Source organism: Lampris incognitus, chromosome 5 (genome assembly GCF_029633865.1).
Source record: "Lampris incognitus isolate fLamInc1 chromosome 5, fLamInc1.hap2, whole genome shotgun sequence".
Taxonomy (NCBI): domain Eukaryota; kingdom Metazoa; phylum Chordata; class Actinopteri; order Lampriformes; family Lampridae; genus Lampris; species Lampris incognitus.
This window is the reverse complement of record NC_079215.1, coordinates 15,995,814-16,016,832: the sequence shown is the minus strand read 5'-3', so window position 1 is coordinate 16,016,832 and position 21,019 is coordinate 15,995,814. Positions and strand designations below refer to the sequence as shown.

The 21,019-nt window shown below is 42.6% G+C and overlaps 1 protein-coding gene across 1 annotated transcript in view; it reads right to left on the bottom strand.

Moving 5' to 3' along the window:
- The window catches only part of myom2a (myomesin 2a), a 60,798-nt gene extending 40,268 nt beyond the window's left edge, over positions 1-20,530 (bottom strand). Inside the window, exons 1-5 of the mRNA XM_056280038.1 lie at positions 20,424-20,530; positions 18,451-18,543; positions 16,682-16,817; positions 14,795-14,949; positions 14,100-14,192 (exon numbers count right to left, since the gene is read on the bottom strand). Coding sequence (XP_056136013.1) covers positions 14,100-14,192; positions 14,795-14,949; positions 16,682-16,817; positions 18,451-18,543; positions 20,424-20,530 — 584 coding nt within the window. The remainder of the gene's footprint in view (positions 1-14,099; positions 14,193-14,794; positions 14,950-16,681; positions 16,818-18,450; positions 18,544-20,423) is intronic.
- Between the last annotated feature and the right edge of the window lie 489 nt (positions 20,531-21,019).

Below are 21,019 nucleotides of genomic sequence, written 5' to 3'. Positions count from 1 at the left end.
TACACATGGTGGTCTCTGTACAAAGGATACAATACAGCATTACACCAATTTTGCCCCAACCAACAACCTGGGGAAAACCAGTGTTGACTGTTGGTGCAAATAGCTCAACATGGGTCATCTGACCTGGGTCAGCGATCCTGGTTATGACCTGGGTTTTATATGGGTCGGCTTTGGTAAGAGAGGGGAAACACAAGTTTACATGGGTTTCCATCAGGGAACCTCATTGGTTATGACTGGGGGAGTTTAGTATGACGTAAACGGCACTTTAATACAAGGGTTCTGATGAGCTAGCATGTTTTTGCATTGTGTTTTCATAAGGTGACTGAATTAAAAAAAGAAATCCTATAAAATCAAGGACTGCCTGACCAAACACCAGCTTCTCCATGCCGACCGCCATGTTGAATATCCACTGTAAATAACACACACTGAAACTGACACTTTTAATGATGTTGAAACATGACTACTCAGTTTGTGATGTGTATGGAACTCAAGTTGTGGATCCAGGTTGACCCGGTATTGATCATAGTCGGGTACGAAATGGCCAAACGCAGATCGAACCTGTCTTCAGTACCCCATGTCATATTACAGGTTGTGTGTGCGAAAGGGGATTTAGTAAGCAGAAAAACAACGAGTATCTGAAAGTATCCATGCACTCTGAAGAAGTTGAGATTGTCCAGATTGCTCTAGATATCCAAGAAACCAAAGTAGCAAAGAAATTTAGGGAAGAAGAAACAAGGTGCGTTCAGGAAAAAATTGGTGTGATGAATGCCTGGCTAAAGGGTAGGTTTTTAAACTACTTCCCAATGTTTAATGTGCGCTTTTATGCTCCTTCCTCTGACTTTAAGTTTCTCTGTTTGTATGTTATGTGAATAATGGCCACATGATCGCCGCTCAACTCTAAAGACCTAAAAAAGGCGTGAAGCACCTGATGGAACAATCTTCTGTAATTCGATCACATAAGAAACACTTGAGACATCTCCTTTTGGCATTGTGTAACGAGTAACTTTGGCTGTGGGTTGGGAGTGGGGGGGTAAGCAGTAGCAGTAGACCCCGTTATTTCCCCTTCACCGCTGTCTTTTTCCAAGGCTGGCTGTAAACTCCTGAAACGGTGGATTGTGGTGACGGCGGCCGAGCACCGCTCCTTTTTGAGAAGTGATCTCACTCCTTGGAAGTGCTGAGGAGCACTGAGGAGCGTCATGCTTCAGTCATGCAAGAGGAGACCGAGGGTGAGAATAGAAGAAGGAAATGTGACCTTCACCCTGGAAGGAACTATTTTTAAGGCCGTCCATTTTCTCCACTGGGGGTGGAATGGGGTTGGGGGGGGGTGCATGTACTGAGTTGATTTTCTTTTTTACCACAAGGAGTTTGACATTGGGAAGTCAGAAATACTCTAATACTCATTTTAGGAAGACTGTGTGTGTGTGTGAGAGTGAGAAAAGTTGGGATCTCCCAAATCACATAAAACAGGGGTCCCCAAAACTGACTGATGAGATACATGATGCAGCTGAGAGAGAGGGGGAGACAAAGTAAAAGAGAGAAGAGAAAGAATGGAAGAGATAGAGGGAATGTAACAGATACGGAGAGAGAGGATAGGGAAGAAAGGAGAGAGAGAAAGGGAGAGAGTGACAGAGCAGAAATATAAGAGAGAGGAAGAGAGGGCGTGTTTGAAGGGAGAAGCGATTGAGACAGAAAGTGGGAGAGCGAGGGGAGGAATTTGCGACTCAGATGACACAGAGGTCAGCAGTTTGACACCAACAGCTGAGGAGCCTCAAAGACGGGGCACAACTCTATGAACTGGGCTGTCTTTAGAGACCGAGCCTTACCCTCGACTAAATAGGAGACATTAACCCCACCCTTTGGTTTCTCTCTCTCTCTCTCTTATGCTGTGCATGTGTGCAAGCGTGTGAATGCATGTATGGGTTATGGTGGGTGTGAGGGTTGGCAAAGCTTCAATGGTATTATTGACAACTTTTTACTTTTGTTATATTGCGAGATGGAATAAGCACATCCATTTCCCTCCTTTTCTCTCTCTCTCTCTTCCTCTGACTCTGTCTGATAAATAAAGCAACATTCAAATAAAACAACAGGTGTTTTGGGTAAACCAGGGTAAGATGCCGCCATTTAGAACAATGTGTATTTTCTTTTAAAATGTATATAATTTGAATATCCCTGAGTAGGATAAGCGGTTTGGATAATGGATGGATGGATATCAATATAATGTGTACACAAGAAGTACGCTGACGTAAACACATTTAGAAGGTAATTAAATCACAGGCGGGACTACACCTTTGTTATCATAAAACTAAACGTAGAATCTTGTAAAGGGGCATCTTCCCCCACGATCTGGATAAGATGCCCCCTGACTGGGGGAAGAAGCCCCATGGACAATTTGTCACATCACCATGGATGCTTAGCTTACACTAGCGAAGACCCCAATCTAGCTAGCTAGCTAGCGTTATGGTGAGCTAATATTGCTAGCTATAACGTTATTATTGTAACATTAAGTCGGCTAGTTAGCCTTTTGCTAACGTTAGCTAGCTATTTTGTTATTATGTTAGATGATGGCATACACACCTTCTCAGAAATCTAACATTAGCAAGGCTAGACTAGACTATTCAAAATCATTGATGCCTATGGGGGCTTCTTACCCTATATCAGTCTTCCCTCAAAAATCATACTCTTGCCTTTTCACATATTACAGGAAAAAAATGCTATTTTTTTTGTTCAACCCAATGGATTACCCTCCATATGATTCTGATTTTAACGGTAAAAAATCTTGTATATGTATATCCTTATAAAAAACACAGAGGCTTATTTTGTACTGACAAAATATGACATCAACTTACCGCAAAACCACTTATTTTGATATCCTCCCACCAGTAAAATGATTTCGATGCTATCCAAAGATTAGCAAGGCCACTATCATTCAAGAAAAGAGCTGAAATAAAAATTGGCTCGATGTAGTGGAGAGGGGGAGAACTACGGGGGGGGGGGGGTCTTACCCCGTAAGTGTGTAGCGAATTAGGGGGGCAGCCGGAATGCGAACCTGGGTTGTAATATATTGTGTTTGCCTTCCTTAGCTGCAGTGTGTTCTGTTCCTACACAGCACCCGTAGCTCTGTTGAAATTGCGGGATAAACAAGCTGGCTCCCAACTGAGACGTGTGTCCCGTTTTAAATACATTACATGGTGTCAGAAGTCTGTCAAGAGCAGAAAAATAAGAATAATGGCATATTCGCAGTTTGAACACCCCACGATCGACTGGGAGGCTCCTGATTTATATGAAGAGTTTGAAAGATTCAGGGGTCATGTCACGTTCGTCTTCGATGGTCCTCTCTCTGAGCTAACAGCTAAACAGCGAGCCAGTTGGCTAGGCACATGGATCAGCAAGCAAGGTAGAGAAATCTACTAGACATTAAACTGGGCTGACGGTGAAAAAGAGGATCCGTCTAAGGTTTTGGATAAGTTTGCCAGCTACATCCGACTGAGGAAAAATAAGCAAATAGCCAGGTATCATTTCAAACAAAGGAAACAAGGACCAAGTGAAAGTTTTGATAACTTTGCTAAGGATTTAAGACTCATACTCATGGATTGTGAGTACACTGACCCAGATGACATGTTGATTGACGCCATAATCGCAGGAGTAAGAGAAAAAAAAAAGGTCCAAGAAAGACTGCTGGACAAAGGTGAGGACTGGACACTACCTAAAGCTATAGAAATCCCTCAGCAGTTTGAATTGTCACAGAAACAAATAAAAATCGTCAGAGAGGATGATTCACAAGTATCAGTAGTGTCTGCCAAAGCAAAGTACCCAGCACGTAATAAGAAGACATACAGTAAAGGACAGTCAAAACCCACACATCAGAGGCAGGCATCAGTCAACCAACCCAAAAGCTGCCCAAGTTGTGGAAAAGACCCCCAGCACAAGTGGAGCAAAGGAAAGTGCCCAGCTAAAAGTTCAGTATGTTCCTACTGTAAAAAACCAAATCACTGGGTGGCTGTGTGTCACAAACGTGCAGTAAATTCAGTGAGTGTTGAGCCAAGTCAGGATTCACCAGATGAGGAAATTCTGCACATAAATCTGCCACAGACTGATAGTCCTGCAGAGGACAAATGGAAAGTAAACTTGGAAATTCTGTCTCAGGAGGTGCAGTTCAGGATTGACACAGGTGCCAAATGCCATACACTGACCCTAGACAGATATCAGTTCCTCGTACACACAGGGGAGCTAAAATGCTCTAGCCCAGTACTTCGCTCTTATTCCAACCACAAGCTAAAGCCTGTCACTGCCGTTGATCTACTGATCAAACACAAGAAGTGTGAAATGAGTGCAGAGTTTGAAATTGTGGACATTGCACAGGAAAATGTACTCAGTGGTGATACAGCTGAGGCTTTAGGCCTGATTGTTCATCTGGACTCACTAAAAACACTACTGAAAAAAAAAACAAATTGAGCAGTACTGATGTCGCCATTCCAACACAGAGTGTACCAGCTGGACTTGATGAGTTCCCAGAACTGACACGCACCACTGGAACCCTACCAGGTACATACACAATCAAAATTGATCCAGATGCACAGGGCATGGTCCATCCTGTCCGCCGCCAACCAGCCTCACTTAGAGAAAAGATAGTGGAGAAACTACATGAGATGGAGAAAGATGGCTACATCACTAAAGATGACCAACCTACAGAGTTGGTGCGCTCTATGGTAGCCATAGTATGTAATGGCAAGATAAGAATCTGCATAGATCCAAGTGATTTAATTAGTCATAAAGAGGGAGCACCACCCCATGCGCACCATAAAGGAGGTTGTTTCCACAATACCTGTTGCCAAAGTCTTCTCAGTCCTGAATGCTAAATCAGGATTCCTTCAGACAGCACTGGATGAAGCGTCATCATTTCTCATGACCTTCAATACATTGGGATTTACAGATGGCTGAGACTCCCATTTTGACTAAAATACGCACCGGAAATTTTCCAACGTATCATGGACGAAATGCTTGAGGGCATCGGAGGAACCGTCAGTGTGATGGGTGATATTCTCATAGCAGCCCTCACAGTGGAGGAGTATAATACAATCCTGCGTAGAGTAGTTGAGAGAACAACAAGCTACAATCTGAGGCTCAACTTCAACAAATGTCACATTCGTCAAGCAGCAGTGCCGTATGTTGGACATCTAATAACGGCGGATGGACTGAAACCAGACCCGGCAAAAGTTGAGGCAGTACGGTGCATGTCGCCGCCAACAGACAAAGATGGTGTCCGCCGCTTTTTGGGCTTTGTAACGTACCTGTCAAAGGTCACACCAAACCTCAGTGAAGAGGATGCTCCACTGCGTCAGCTCCTCAAGAGTGATGTGGAATTTGCATGGCAGCCAGCATGGCAGCCAGCACAGCAGCGAGCTTTTGATAAACTCAAGGAGTTGTGCACCAATCCTCCAGCGCTGAAGTTTTTCGACCCCTCAGAGCCTGTCGAAATATACTGTGATGCCAGCAGCAGTGGACAAGGGGCAGTTTTGCTGCAGGACAGTCACTCCATTGTCTTCTCATCCAGGTCACTAACTGATGCAGAAACACACTATGCACAATTTGAAAAGGAGATGTTCGCCATTGTGTATGCCTGCATCAAGTTTCACAACTACAAATTTGGAACGCATGTCACAGTATACAGTGACCACAAGCCTCTCGAAGATATCTTTAAAACACCACTGCTGTCTACCCCCATGTGCATCCAGAGAATGCGTCTTCGACTACAATGGTATGATTTAACAGTCAAGTACAGGAGAGGCAAGGACATGGAGCTGCCTGACACACTGTCCAGAGCACAGCTTCCAAAGAGCACACCTGAGATGGCTGGCCTAGAGTGTGTCTCCATGCTCAACTTTGTTGCAGTTAGTGACCAGAAGTACACAGAACTGCAGGGGCGCACAAAAGAAGATATAAGCTGTCTCCAACAGACAATTCAGCATGGCTGGCCAGAACACAGACAGGCAGTGCCAATTCCTCTTCAGCCATATTGGGACTCAAGAAGCCAGCTTGTGCTATCTGATGGATTTGTGTACAAAAGACTATGTATTGTAGTGCCTCCCGCCATGCAAGAGCACATGCTAAGGCATATACACCAATCTCACTTAGGGATAGTGAAGCGTAAACAGCAAGCCCATGAAGTGCTATACTGGCCTGGCATGAGTGCTGAAATCAAAGAAATGGTCAGAAATTGCAGCAAGTGTGCTTATTTCCAAAATAAACTGCCCAGACAACCACTCAAGCCAACAGAAACACCAGAGCTGCCATTTGAGAAGGTGGCATCAGGTCTGTTTGAGTTTGAAGACAAACAGTATGTCCTCCAAGTGGATTACTACTCAAAATTTATTGAAGTAAACGAACTGAAAGACATGCGCAGTTGCACCACCGTAGAGACTCTGAAAGCTCAGTTCAGCAGGCATGGCATCTCTGCCACTCTACGGATAGACAATGGTCCACAGTATTCTTCAGAGGAATTTAAGGACTTCTGTAAGAGTTATGGTATTTCACACAAGACCTCTTCACCACACATGCCACACCATAGGCCGCGGAACCGGTATGGCCAGTAGGGCCGTGGCCATACCTACTTTGGCGTGCATCAAACATAAACGTGTAAAAATTCAAATCGCAAATACGTTACATTCTTAATGTATTGCACTTTTGCGCGCGTCCCGGGCTAATTTCCACTAGCTGTAAACATACGTACAGTACGTAGCCTATCACAAGCAACAAACTCTGTTTCCTAATGATTGATTGGTTATTTGTGTCACGTGAGCTTAGCGTCACATCGACGTGAATTCACAGAACAAAATACCAGCACTCTATGTAAGTAGACTAACTGCTAGTGTGTTCGCTAAATTTAAGCAATAGTAATGTTAAAATTGATGATGAAGCGTCGAAAAATAACTGATTTCTTCGGGTCAAAGTTAACCAAGGTAGCTGAGACAACCACCGTCACTCCAGCCCACAATGAGCCCTCTGAGGAACCAGAAGTAGAATGTCTAACTGTCGCTGCTCCAACTAGCCCCTCTGCCGCCGCTACCCTCAACGTTATGAGCCTCGCCCCAGCTGACAATGAGCCCTCTGAGCTTGAGGAACCAGCAGTAGAATTGCTAATTAGCCCCAGAACTTGACTTTGACAGTTTACGCGCGCAGTTGAATATGCTGCCAGATGTGATCCGAATGTCTGGAATTACCGTCACAACGGTAGCATCAGTAACATCGGCTATGAATGCTGCTCCGGTAGCGAAAACCCTATCGCCAGATGTACACAGGCTGTTGAAATTGTTCTATACAATTCCCGTGTCAACTGCCAGCGCCGAGAGGTCTTTCTCAACCCTTCGTCGTATGAAGACTTATCTAAGGTCAACAATGACTCAAAGGAGACTCAATGACTTGAGGTGCAGCCACACACACAGGGATGCTTTGGCCAATGTGGATGGTCTCACCATTGCCAGTGACTTCATCCAGCACAACGAGAGACGGAGGAACTTCTTTGGGAACGTTTAAGACGGGGTGGTGAGCGTTGACATTTTTTAATCCTATGCAACTGGACTTGACGTGTCAAATGATTTATGCTTTCTAATCATACTGATTATACTATTTGATTGTGACTCAAGTGTAGGCTATAATCACGACAAATAAAACGGCAATAATAAATAAAGTTATGTGTTACGAGTGTGGCTTGGGGGGGGCGTCACATCATTCGTGGCCCTACCCATTCGAAATGCGTTCCGCGGCCTATGGGCCACACTCAAATGGTGAAGCAGAGCGTGCAGTGCAAACTGTGAAGAGGCTGTGGTGTAAAGCACCAGACAAACAACTTGCACTGTTGGACTACAGAACTACTCCACTTGAGTCAGTAGGCCTGTTGCCGACGCAGAAGGCCACATAATAAGCTGCCTACTGCTTGTGTGCTACTCGCCCCAACAGCCTATGACCTTCGCAAAGTAAAGCGTCTGCTGGACAAAAGTAAGGACATCCAAAAGTTCTACTATGACCGCAAGAGAGCAGGCAAACCTTGTGTTGCCCTTAAGTCTGGGGATGAGGTTAGGATGCAACCCTATCCTGGCAACCACAAATGGTCCCCGGGAGTTGTAGTTAAACCACACAGTGCTCCGTGGTCATATGTTGTGGACTGTGGAAACAAGGAATACCGCCGCAACAGCCAACACCTCCGCAAAAGCACCGCAGCCTCCAACCGTCCACATCACTGGGTTTAGGATGAACCTTGGACTGAACTATCAGATCCACCAACTGAAAAGGAGCCAAAACCTCCAGCTCTTCCTGAACTGCCGCACTCACCATCTAAAATATCTTTGAGGCCCACTCAAGCCCGACCAGCTGAACACACCTTGCTACTAGGCGGGGCAGAGTTGTGAAGCCTCCTGATAGTCTGAATCTATAAGTGTTTGAGTTTGAATTGAGTTCGATGTCTGAGTTGTTTTTCTCATCTTGAGAAAGTGAAGCGCTGGTAAACACTCCTTCCAAGTTATTGTGTATCGAATCACATTTAGATTTACACAGGTATTTTGTTTATTTACACAAGTAAAGTTCAATGAATGTTCATTGTTGTTTAAGAGGGGAGATGTAACATATTGTGTTAGCCTTCCGTAGCTGCAGTCTGTTCTGTCCCTACACAGCACCTGTAGATCTGTTCACATTGCGGGATAAACAAGCTGGCTCCCAACTGAGACATGTGTCCCATTTTAAATACATTACACAGGTCTCCCGCACCACGGGTGACTGCGCTAACCAGTCAACTAAAGGGTCTGACCCGTTAGCCAAGGCCTAGCAAGTCTAGTCATCCGTGGTTGTTACACTACCCCCCCTCCTTCGGGAAGCGCATCCCCACACCTCAGCATACTAGCTCCTTCATGCCTCTGGGCGCACATGCTTCCGATGGCGTCACAGTCTCACCATCCCAGTTCTGACACCAATGTAGAAAATTAGGGGAGCGGGCGGGAACTGCCGCCACAGCCGGGACATGAACCCGGGTCTCCTGCACCATGGGCGACTGCGCTAACCAGTCAACTAAAGGGTCCGACCCGTTAGCCAAGGGCTAGTGAGTCTCGTCATCCGTGGTCATTACAAGTGCATTATGAAGTATCTCACCGAAAAAGCTGAATGGAAATGGCAAATTTGATAAAAGACTCCACAATATCACAATAAGTAATAACAATTATAAAATAAGTAATGATGATAATTTTTTACACTGGCTTGAAGCAATTTTTGCTTTTGTCAACATAGAGTTTATGCACTAAAAGGGCAATGGAAATGCATTTGTCAAATAAAAGAAGCAAGCAAGTTATTTATATAGCACATTTCATACACAGGGCAATTCAGTGTGCTTTACACAAATAAAAACAAAAGGAACAACCACCATATAAAATATAATTAAAAGAGTAAACAAATAGGAACAATCATATATAACGATTTAATCAAAAGAGTACAAAGTACATAAACTGTACTTTGAAATAGCAATTAAAAAGAGTAATATAATTAAAAGACAGGCACTATAAAAAGAAAACACAAAGTACAAAAAAAAAAAAACAACACAAGTCACTTCCCCGTCAGGAGTGACTAGAGATCTACTTCCAGAATTAAAGTGCAGTAGGAATAAGGTGCAAGTTTCAATGCTCAATCATAGGCACAAGAAAAAATAAATGTTTTTAACCTAGATTTAAAAATTACTATATTTGGGGCACATCTAAGATCTTCTGGTAGTTTGTTCCAGTAGCATGCAGCATAACAGTTAAATGCTGCTTCACCATGTTTGGTTTGGACTCTGGACTGAACTAACTGACCTTAGTCCATGTGTCTTAGAGCCCTACCCGGTTTATACTCTTCAAGCATGTCAGTGATGTATTCTGGGCCTACACCATTCAGTCATTTGTGGACAAGTAGCAGCACTTTAAAATCGATTCTGTAACTAACTGGAAGCCAGTGTAAAGATTTCAGGACTGGAGTAATGTGCTCTGTTCTCTTGGTCCTGGTTAAAACTCTAGCAGCAGCATTCTGAATAAGCCGCAGCTGTTTAATGGTCTTTTTGGGAAGACCAGTTAACAGACCATTACAGTAATCAATTCTACTGGAAATAAAAGTATGGATGAGCTTCTCTTGGTCATTTTGGGATACCAAACCCTTGATTCTGGCTATATTTGTAAGATGATAGAAGGCTGTTTTAATGACTGCTTTGATATTGCTGGTGAACATGAGATCTGAGTCTATTAAAATGCCAAGATTTTGGACTTGGTCTTTGGTTTTTAGAGCTGAAATGTGAATACAATTAAATCGTATGATCAACTGTTTCCCTAATCTTAACTGGCCCATCTGTCTCATAGGTGTCACAGTATGGGCATATGATAAAAGAGATGTAAAACCATGTTCAGGGTTTTATTTGCTTAAACAGTTCGACTGGAAACTGATGTTCTGGAGTGCTTGGTCCTCAAGGAATCCTGGCACCACATCACCCCAGTCCTAAAAGACCTCCACTGGCTACCCATCTCCCACCGGACCAATTACAAAATCCTGGTTCTCACTTACAAAGCCCTTCACCAACTGGTTCCCCCATACCTCACCGACCTCCTCTCCCCCTACCAACCCTCTCGGTCCCTCAGATCAACCTCAACCTCCCTTCTCTCCACCCCCAGGTCCAACCTTCGCAGCTTTTGTGGCCGAGCCTTCTCCAGGCAGCTCCCAGGCTCTGGAACTCACTCCCCCAAATCATTAGAGACGCAGAATCTATCCCACTCTTCCAATCCCATCTCAGGACACACCTCTTCTCCATTGCCTTCTCGTGCCCCCCCCCCGGCCTCTTATCCGCCCCTAATCTGAGGCAGACTAAGGATCGAGCACTTGACCTGCTGCCCCCTCCTCTTGGAACTCCTTCCCCAAGCACATCAGACTGCTGTGATCTGCCCACATTCAAGTCATTAATCAGGACTCATCTCTTCAGACTTGCTTTCATGTGTGATTAATGATGTGTTAATGTTGTGCTGCATGTTTTTTGTGTGTTGCTTTTAAGTTTATTCTAATTTATGTAAAGTATCTTTGAGTATGATGAAAAGCGCTATATGAATAAAATGTAGTGTTATTATTATTAAGGTATGGCAACCGCACATTTATAGTTAAAAGAAACTTTTTTAACTCTAAATTTTAAAAATAAAAGATTTAGCATCATTTTATTATGGTTTATTAATTAGATATGCTGTTATGTTTTTTTTATTATAAAAAATGTGACATGTAATGTTGTGTGTCACCCCTTCACACATGCTGCCTCATCCATAAACATTCCCTCAATTTTGGATGACAGGATCATGTGTGAATGTGAACTGGAGTCAATATACCGTCAGTGTTGTATGGGCAATCTGCCGACTCTTGACCTAGTAACATTTACGGAAATATTACCAAATGACGATAGCGTAAACAAAAGCTGTCAGATTTCTGTATTAAGATGCTTTCACAGCAGCGTGACCCAAACACGGGATTTATCCGCTGCTTGTTCATGGCAGGTATTTGTTTGAAGCGTTTGCAAACCAGCAAAATGCCTGGAAAGTGGACCGACCTAGAAACAAAGCAGCTGTCTGTTCATTTCCTCCTCTGCATGGACTGTACAAAAGTCATTCCGACAAGGTTATAGACTGTTTGTTCAACTGCAGGTCCCGTAAACTTTGAGTCAACCTGTGCATCACTAAATTGAGCTAAACAAGATTAAAGTACAGTTTTGGACCAGTGGGAGTGGTCTACTTACTAGCTAAAAGGGTTCCCGACTAATCTGACCTCCACTTATCTGAGGTCGGCTGGTATAACATATACACGTTTTGTCGGGGCTTTAAAAAACCCCGAAGTTGCCGGGTTATTCCAGTTATCAGAGGTCAACTTAAGTGGGTTTGACTGGAATTCGCATTTTACTTTTCGCAAATTGAAAAAAAGTCTGCTTGATAGTTGGATGGAAACATAGCTAACAAGATGAAGTGATGAATTTGGTACAAACTGTGTTGACTTCCACAGCTGTTAGACCCAAACCAGGACTGAAACACAACATGTCCATGGCAATGTCAGTTAGTTCTTCTGAATTCTGAAAATTTGCATTCAGAGTGTTAAGTTTCATAGTAAAAACTCTCTCTCTCCCTCTTCATCTCTCTCTGTCGCCTATCTTGTATTTCCATAATTATTCCAAATGTAATTTTGTCTACCTTAATGTTTTAACAAGATCTGAATATTTCTTGCCAGTGTTTGACAAAATATACTGTGCACCGATTATGGTTTTGCAATATTTTCAACAATGGAACACAGTATAGAAGGTCAATATTGAGACAAAGCTCAAGATTATTTTTAAAGGGAAACAACATTATTTTCAACATTATGTTGTGGGATAACACTCCACTAGTAGCTAAAATTCTTAGCAGTCCTCTGTGTGTCTCTGAAATGCTGCTGAAATTGTGTCCGCCGATGATGTCACTGGCGGACAATCCACAAATGTGAAAACTTACTTCCTGGTTTGTCTAGAGGTTCCATTGTATAAGAAAATGTGAATATCGACACTAAGTGGCGGCTCAAACTCATGTTTGCGGCGAAAAAATGGCAAGAAAATTGTGGCGCGAACTCACATTTGCGGCAGCCTCCCCCAGTTCCGACTATGCAGTGTCTTTATCCATCTCTACGTCTGCGTCTGAGTTTGTGTCATCGTGTGAAGAATTATGTCTGTGATCATTGATTTCGTTTGATGGCTGGGAGAGCTGGCGTTGGATCGGCTGGGAGAACTTGGTCTGCTGCATCCTGTGGGCCGAGGGACCACGGCCCTGCCTGGAGCTGCGCCCAAAGAGGAAACACCGAGGGCGGTCTGACAGGACGGGAACGCAGGGCAGGCTAACCTAACTGCTAGCCCATGCAGACCGGCGGTTCCGATAACTCCGAGGGCAGTCTGGCGGTGGCTTCACCTGGTGTCAACTGTGCAGTGTTTTTGTCTGCGTCTGCATTTGTGTTGTTGTGTGGCGTACGGGGGAGGTGTATCAGAGGTGTCTGGCTGGGGGAGCTAGTGTTGGATCGGCTGAGGGAGCCTGGTCTACCGTGTCTGGTGGGCCCAGGGACCACGGCCCCCGCCTGGAGCTGCGCCCGAGGAGGAAGCACTGAGGGCAGTCTGACTGGACGTGGAAGTGGGACAGGTTGGGCTAGCTGCTAGCCCATGCAGACCAGCAGTTTCGACAGTCATCCTGGCTGGCATTCATTGTCTGGACAGTGACATTTTTGGACTGTGTTGCAAATTTACTGAATGCACTGTGTTGTTGACTGTGTGTGTGTGTTTTTTTTTTTTTGCTTTGTTCTCTCCGTTATGCATGGATTTGGTGGTGTCGTTTTTCTTTTGAAAATGTTTTTTGTATTTTGTGTTGCACTGCTGTGAGCTGGCAGAAACGAAATTACATCTCTTTTGTGTATCCAAGTACATGACTGAGATGACAAATTGTTTCTGATTCTGATTTCTGATTCTGATACATGCAGCTGTATGTAGCAGTGCTACTCCCATTTTCACCACAAACCTCCTGTAAGCTTTGAGGATTGAGGTTCATCTTAAAATGTCAGGTAGCCTGTTGCCATTGAGCAAGGCACTGAACCCTCTTACTTGATCAGCAATTGTAGGCATCAATAAAGAGGAGAATTAGTTGAATCACATTTAGTTTCATGTAAGATATTATTTTGGATTTGTGTCCAGACCGACAATCCACCTGAGCCGCAGAGAAATTTCAAAGCATTGTAAAATGCATTGACAAATGCATTGAATGCACTGAATGCATCCTGGAGGCTCAACCAATAAATCCATATTTTGATGGCTCATGCCTAAGCTTAACATCCTGGGTTTGAATCCAGAGAATGACCTTTGTTTTATGTCATAACCTCTCTCTACCCTATCCTTCTTGTTACATTTGACTTTCAAATAAAGCAAAAATAAACTGCCTCAAAATAGTCATACATTTTTTTCCATAAGGTGAAAAATAATCAATTCTTGAGCAAAAAGTTAGTATGCCTAATTATTAAACCTGAATTTCCCAGAGAATCCAGTTAGATGAGATGCAACCTACCTGCTAATGATTAAACTGTGAACTCCATACTTCTTTTCAATCTTGTACTTTCCTGGTGCACTCAGGGGGTCAATGGGAGCTCCTCCTTTATACCTAAGGCGAAAAATCTGGTGTCATTACTTCTTTCAACTTAAAAAAAATTGTTGCAAAAGCATCAGTATAAGTTTTGTACAGATGCCATTTGACTTGCTCGGACCATTGGACATGTTTTTGGAGCATAACAAGCTGGGGGACTTTGGGGTACTGGTTTGCTGGCAGAATTAGTCGAATTCTTTACCCCGAAGCCCCCTTCTGCTTGACTTTGTGTAGTTAGCCCACCATTTCACATGATTGGTTGTGTTGCCTTGTTGCCAGGTATCTTCACCTGTTTTTCTGGTGCACTGTCTTTGTTAGCGTCTCTATGCTAGCCATCTCAGGTCAAATAAACAACACAAAGTTGCAGTAAGTATACACAGATTCGTATGAAGTGATGTTTTTGACTGTGATTCAGCTTTCATTCATCTTGTTTACTACAGTGAGTTTACTTATTTGACTTATTTGATAACTTATTGTCATTGGAATGAGAAGGTATCCCCCCAAGATAATGTGAGTAAGGAAAGCACAGTTGTTTTAACTGCAGCGCAGCTTTACAGAATGAAATTTGATGCTTTCCATCTTATTGCCACCTCTAATAAAAGAATTTGGGGAAGTCTTACCATTTAACAATAGGATTTGGTTTGCCTTGCACAGTGCAGAACAGTTTAACAGGGGTCTTCTCCCACACGGTGTGAGGCCTCAAGGCCACCAGGAAGTCAGGAAGCCTGTGGACCTCCTCATACAAATCTACCTTCTTTGTCATCATTTCTTGAACCTGCAGACAGCAAGTTGTATTAGGTGAATGTAGATCGATAGACAGACAGAGACAGACAGACAGACAGACAGATAGATAGACAGATAGATAGATAGATAGATTAATTGATTGATTTTATGCCATACATCGGATAACAGCTTGTGGTTCTTGTACCATGTGTGCCAGTGTGGTCTGTGAAGCTGTATAATGTGTAAATATGTTTCCGCACCAATGCAACCAGGACAGATTCCTGTACGCTTGTTGTACTTGGTGAAATGGATTTTGACCTTAATTACTGATCAGGGGCTGCTTCAACAGTAGCGATACACTGCATAGATACTGTAAATACTGTTGTTCCTGTTGAGAATTTTCTACAAACCTGGTCACAGCTTTGAGAACTCGGGTCGACCAGATGAAATGTAAGACCCATCATCTACAAATCTTGACTCAACAACAAGAACGTTCAATGCGCATTTACACACCCCTCGTTTATATGCGAGAAGACAATTGTTTTAGCCTCCATTATCATGACTGAAGTTCAGATCTGCAAAGACCAGAGAGACGATGCCAGTGTGCAGAAATCAGCCCTTCAGTCCGGGATGAATAACTGATTATTTCAGTATCTTCAGCCACCCCACAGTACCAGCGGCAGTTTAAGAACCTGACATCAGCTGGCCTCAGTGTCATACTTTACTCGTGTTGGGACGTCACTCTTAACACCCTTCAAATGCTGGGAAGGTTCAGTTGTAAGTAAGCTTGATTAATTTTCAAGACACTTTGACAGCTAGCTAGCCATTTGCTAATGGTTTAAGAGGGTCTGTATGCCAAATTCTTACAGTTATTTCTTTTCATCCATCAGCCACTCTTAATTTGGGTCAAAAAAGGGTCTTTTGTATAAACTGTCTCCCCAAACTAGTTGCTCAATCCTTAATTCATTAAAAATGTTACTATCATGTTTTTTTTCTGAGTTCTGCTATGAAGTCAGTGATTATTCTACAAGAAAAGGCACACATTTATTAAGACGCTTCACTTTAAAGGTATACGATGTAGTTTTTGACCACAGGTGGCACTATAGAGCACAGTAAGAAAAGTGGTTCTTTGTATTGTTTGTATCACACGTTCTTCCAGGATGCACGTGAGGACAAAAAAAAAACGCACACACAAAGAAAATGAAGAACATGAAGAAGAAGAAGAAGAATACACAACATGTCAACCAAAGGAACCAAAACAGCAACGAATCGTAACACAAAACAGAGAAAACAAAACAACAGAGAGAAATTGCACAAATATTAGTGAGACAAGGCAGTTGGTGGTGGTAATGGTGGTAAAAACAAAAGAAGAAACTCACAAGCTGATGTAAACAATGTGAACATCCGATGTGATCAGCTTTCAAAACATTCCAGAAAAAACCTGGCAAATGTTGTAGGAACTCCATTGGAAACATGCTGGAAACATGCAAATGTTACCACTGACATAGGAAATGCGCCAATGTTGTAGAAAATGTGTTGCAGATGAGGTGGGAAATGTATTCAACATGTCTTGTAGACCTCAAGAACACCCACAATATGTTTTGGTGAGAAACTTTGAAAGAAACAAAGCTGAATTGTTTACAAGGAAAACTTCATTGGAAATCATGAAGGTGAGGTAAAACAAAGGAGCGAAATGAAAACAAGATGATAAACAGTCATTTTTACCACAGACATTGATCACTGACAGATTTCAGTGTTGAACCGTGTCTCTGTGGTGTGCTCACCTCTCTCTGGATAGCCAGGTTCTCCACTTGCGTCTTTGTGGCCACTCTCATCCGATGCAGCTCCTCCTGGATAGCAGCGAGTCCTTTCTCGACATGAGTGGACACCCGCTGGTACTCCTCTATATCCTCAGAGCTCCTACAAACACACAGCTCATTGTTTTTAATCTGATAACGCAAAAAGGGTCTGGAGTGACTGTCTTGGTTCAGTTGATGTGGGGAGTTAATCTGATGCTCTCCTTATTTTACTTTCCCTTTGCAGTTAAAAGTGTGAATGCCTTCTTTAACTTTAAGAAAGAGAAAGTCACTTTATTTGTCATTGTATTCTTCCAACGAATTGTATTCTTACAATGAAATGTGTTCTCTGCATTAAACCCATCCTATTGTATAGGAGCAGTGGACAGCTGCAGTGCCCAGGGACCAACTCCAGTTCTTGTTCCCACTGTCTTGCTCAGGGGCACCGACAGGAGTATTAACCCTAACATGCATGTCTTTTTGATGGTGGGAGGAAACCGGAGCACCCGAAGGAAACCCACACAGACATGGGGAGGACATGCAAACTCCACACAGAAAAGACCTGGGACGGCCTGAGGTTCGATCCCAAGACCTTCTTGTTGTGAGGTAACAGCGCTAACCACTGGGCCACTGTGCCACATCTAAAAAAATTCAACAGTAAACTTCTAATTACCCATGACACAGTTTGTGCTTGGAATCTTCTTGAATTCAAATCATCAATTTATGATTGGGAATTCACAAATCTTGAACTATGTTCAACGTACAATCTGAGTTGAAGCTCACAGCTCTGTAGAAGCATTTATCAAAAGAAAAATAAACTGAATAAATAATTACCAAAACTGTTTTTTGTACAGGTAGCTCCAATATTCATACATGGGAGGAATGTATATTTCTGATTCTTTGCTTTTTTATTATTCATATTTTCACTTTTTCCTCAAACTTCAATGAAATTGCATTCTCCTTTCAACTGTCCTTTAGATAATAATAAAAAGTAATGCATTACATTTTGTCAGGTTTGATGAATGTATTACTTTGGTTTTTTATTATGTTTTCAGATAAAAATAAGAGCAAATATGAAAGTAAATATAAAAGCTTCTACAAGTCCCTGTTTAACTTTTAGTTAACACATTATTTTCAATAATGATTTGATGATTTAGGAGGATTTAGGATGCTATTGTCTCCAGTCAATAGTTGTTTGTCCCAGTTTGGCGCCCACTGGAGAGACCCATCTCTCCAGTTCAGTGCTGGGTTGTACATGTTTTATGCATTTTGCATATAAAACAGGTACAACCCTGTATATCTGTTTTTCCTGTGACTCTTGACCCTTGAAAAAAAAATCACTCAGAAATTACCTGAACAGAAAGACTACAAGTGAACGCATCCTGTTCATGTCAGACCAGATGCTGAATAAAAGTAAACTTAAGGGAATGTGGATATATAGCTGTACAATGGATTTAACCTTTAGGATCTCAAATCCAATGTGTAGAACGTATTGCTCCATTTCAGAACCAGGTTTAACCCAACTCCATCCCATCATCTATCTTTTCAGTTATGACATATCGCCATATATTTGCAACCACATTTGCCGGAATTAGTTTCATGTGCTCGGATGTGACCATGGTAGCTCCTTGTAGTTGTGTTGTCTTTACTCAGCATGTAGAGACGGTAGATCAGTATTACCTTACATCCAAAATAAACTGACTTGTGGGAACAGGGAGCCAGAGGTTGATGGTAACTCCCAACCAATGAGGACTCACCTCTGCCGGAACACCGGTATGGTATAGGCTGGTTCTGCCATAGCCTCTGTGGCTTGGGCCTGCACCTGGTTCACCGATTTAGAGCTTGATTTCCTGAAGGGGGGACGACCAATGGTTATAAACCACCCATTAAAGGGAAAATCCACTGAAAATGACTTTCAGGTTACTACTCCGCATAACCCAACAAGGTGACTAAACTGTGCTTAAATTCTTCTCTAGTCTTTCATCACTTGGTGGTTACTAGAAAAATTGATTTCAAGGACTTCATCATTTGAATTGCATTAGTTGAATAAGTAGTTCCATTTCCTTTCAAGTCAATAACGGTATTTTCCAGAGCTTTTGTTGGATACTTCTCATCCCACCAAAACCAATTCCTAGCCATGTATGTATTCATATTTACTTACACAAAAAATTAAGCTGATTCTGATTTCTTTTTTTGCAATACCAATATTTTTGTTGAAATTCTGAAGATTTAATACACATACAGCTATGTAATATACTGTAAAGCACAAGTAAAGAAAGTCCCTCTCGATTAGGTATCGCAAATAATACAATTTGATCATAATGTTGACACTCTTCAGATTTCCAGTATGTTTATGTTACACTAATAGCTCAATACCCATATAATGGGTATAAAAATCCCAGCAAATTGAGCCAAATGTATTTTTCTAAAAACAATCTTAGAGTTGGTGGACTTCTCCATAAAGACAGACAAACAGCCACATCCCCATATCCTCTCTAACTTGTCAAGGTGTGGAAAGCCATAATAAAATTTGAAAAGGTTACAATTAGTTAGCATCAAATCCAGATGACAAACACTGTTTGAACACCTCAGTTAATACAAACCATTGAAAACGATTAGGTCTTTTAGTGAGTCAGTTATCCCCTTCAGTGAAAACAGAGACTGGATTAATCCATTAGAAGGCACACTGTAAGCACCCTTTGAAATCAACCAAAATTTCAGTCACAGACATTTATTTTCTACATTAACTCTTCTTATTCAATTCACAATTTTCTTTTCGTAGAACAAGTAACCACAGCTCTCTCTACAGGCATCCAGAAGTAGGACAAATTTGGACCCTGTGATATAAGGAAGAGGCTTCATGACAACATGGCTGCCTTTTATGACCGGTCAGCAGGTCTCAATTCACAGCACCAGAAACCCAGGAACTGAGACCTCTGTAGGCCCGCCCTCCTCCAAACATTAGCGCCTAGTAAGCTAGCATAGCCTTGGACCTAAAAAACAAGTGCAGCCTGAAGCAAAACTACAATGGGTAGCAAAGCTGGATAAAGAGCTTGGATGCATTGCTATTTAGATTTGTGCTAGTTGAGCAGCGGTCAGCACACTAAACTGCTTTGAACCCTGACGCTGAAACAAGGCCAAGCTGCAAGGTGTGACCAGGGATAGCACCACTGTTTATATTCCAAAAACCAAGAGCCTTTACCTAGACTCCCGGGGGGAAAGCATTGGCTTGAAGGGAAACAACCATAATTTTCATTATTATCTCTATGTTGTAGGGGCACTCCATTAGCAGCCTTAATACTGAGCAGTCTTCGGTGCGTCTCTGAGATGTGGCCGAAATTGTGTCCGCCGGTGACAGTTTCAGCTGTGTTTCAGAGACACACAGAAGACTGCTCAGTATTATGATGACTAATGGCGTGTTATCCCAGAACTTATGTGTATAGAGATAATGCTGAAAATCATGATTATTGGCCTTTAAGTTGAGCCCCTTCTGGATCTCGCATTGGAAAAAGAATTACGGTGGATGGGATGGGGGTAACAGTGGTAGCCAGGAAGGAAAGAAGACAGACAGAAAGATAGATATTGCTAATTTCTCAGAGCCATATCTTTTCAAGCTAGCCATCTATCAAACGCACCCGTCAGCAGTAGTTATATGCAGACACATTGCTCTATTCTATGTTCGTACCAGCAGCCTCCATTTTGAACATGGACGGCGGATTCTAACCCATACCTTACAGTGTGATGCTGCTTGACAACATGCTTAGAGTGATGGTAACGATAATCAGTGCTGATTTTGGTTGCATGCTTCTTTTGCAACGTTACAGCTTTGGTGGCCATGTCTGGAACACTTCAAGGACACCTGGTCAGGTTCACCAGGGGGAGGGTGTAAAGATAAGACAGCAGTTTACTGTTACATCTCAACAAAAGACAGACGATTGCCTACCAATGAACAGATGCTTGCCTGCACACACTATTTATCTTAATGTCCGTCTCTCTGTGCATTGACTGGTGGTGTTACTCCCCACGATGAGTTTTTTGTTAGTCAAAATACTTAAATAGCATTCTAAAATTAATATCCAGATACATGTATATTATATGAACGTTTTCATCCCAGATATAAAAAGTTGGAGTCCAGCGCATTACAGGTAGCCATGACAGGTTTTGGCTCCTGGAAGTCTAGTGCATTACCAGGGCTCAGCACTTCAAATGTTTCCCCTTACAGCTCTCACACACTTCAGCTATGAATAGATGACAGAGGTCTGACTACTCCACGAGCAGAGAAGAGCTGGAAATGTGGTCATATAAGCAGTGCACAGCACTCATACA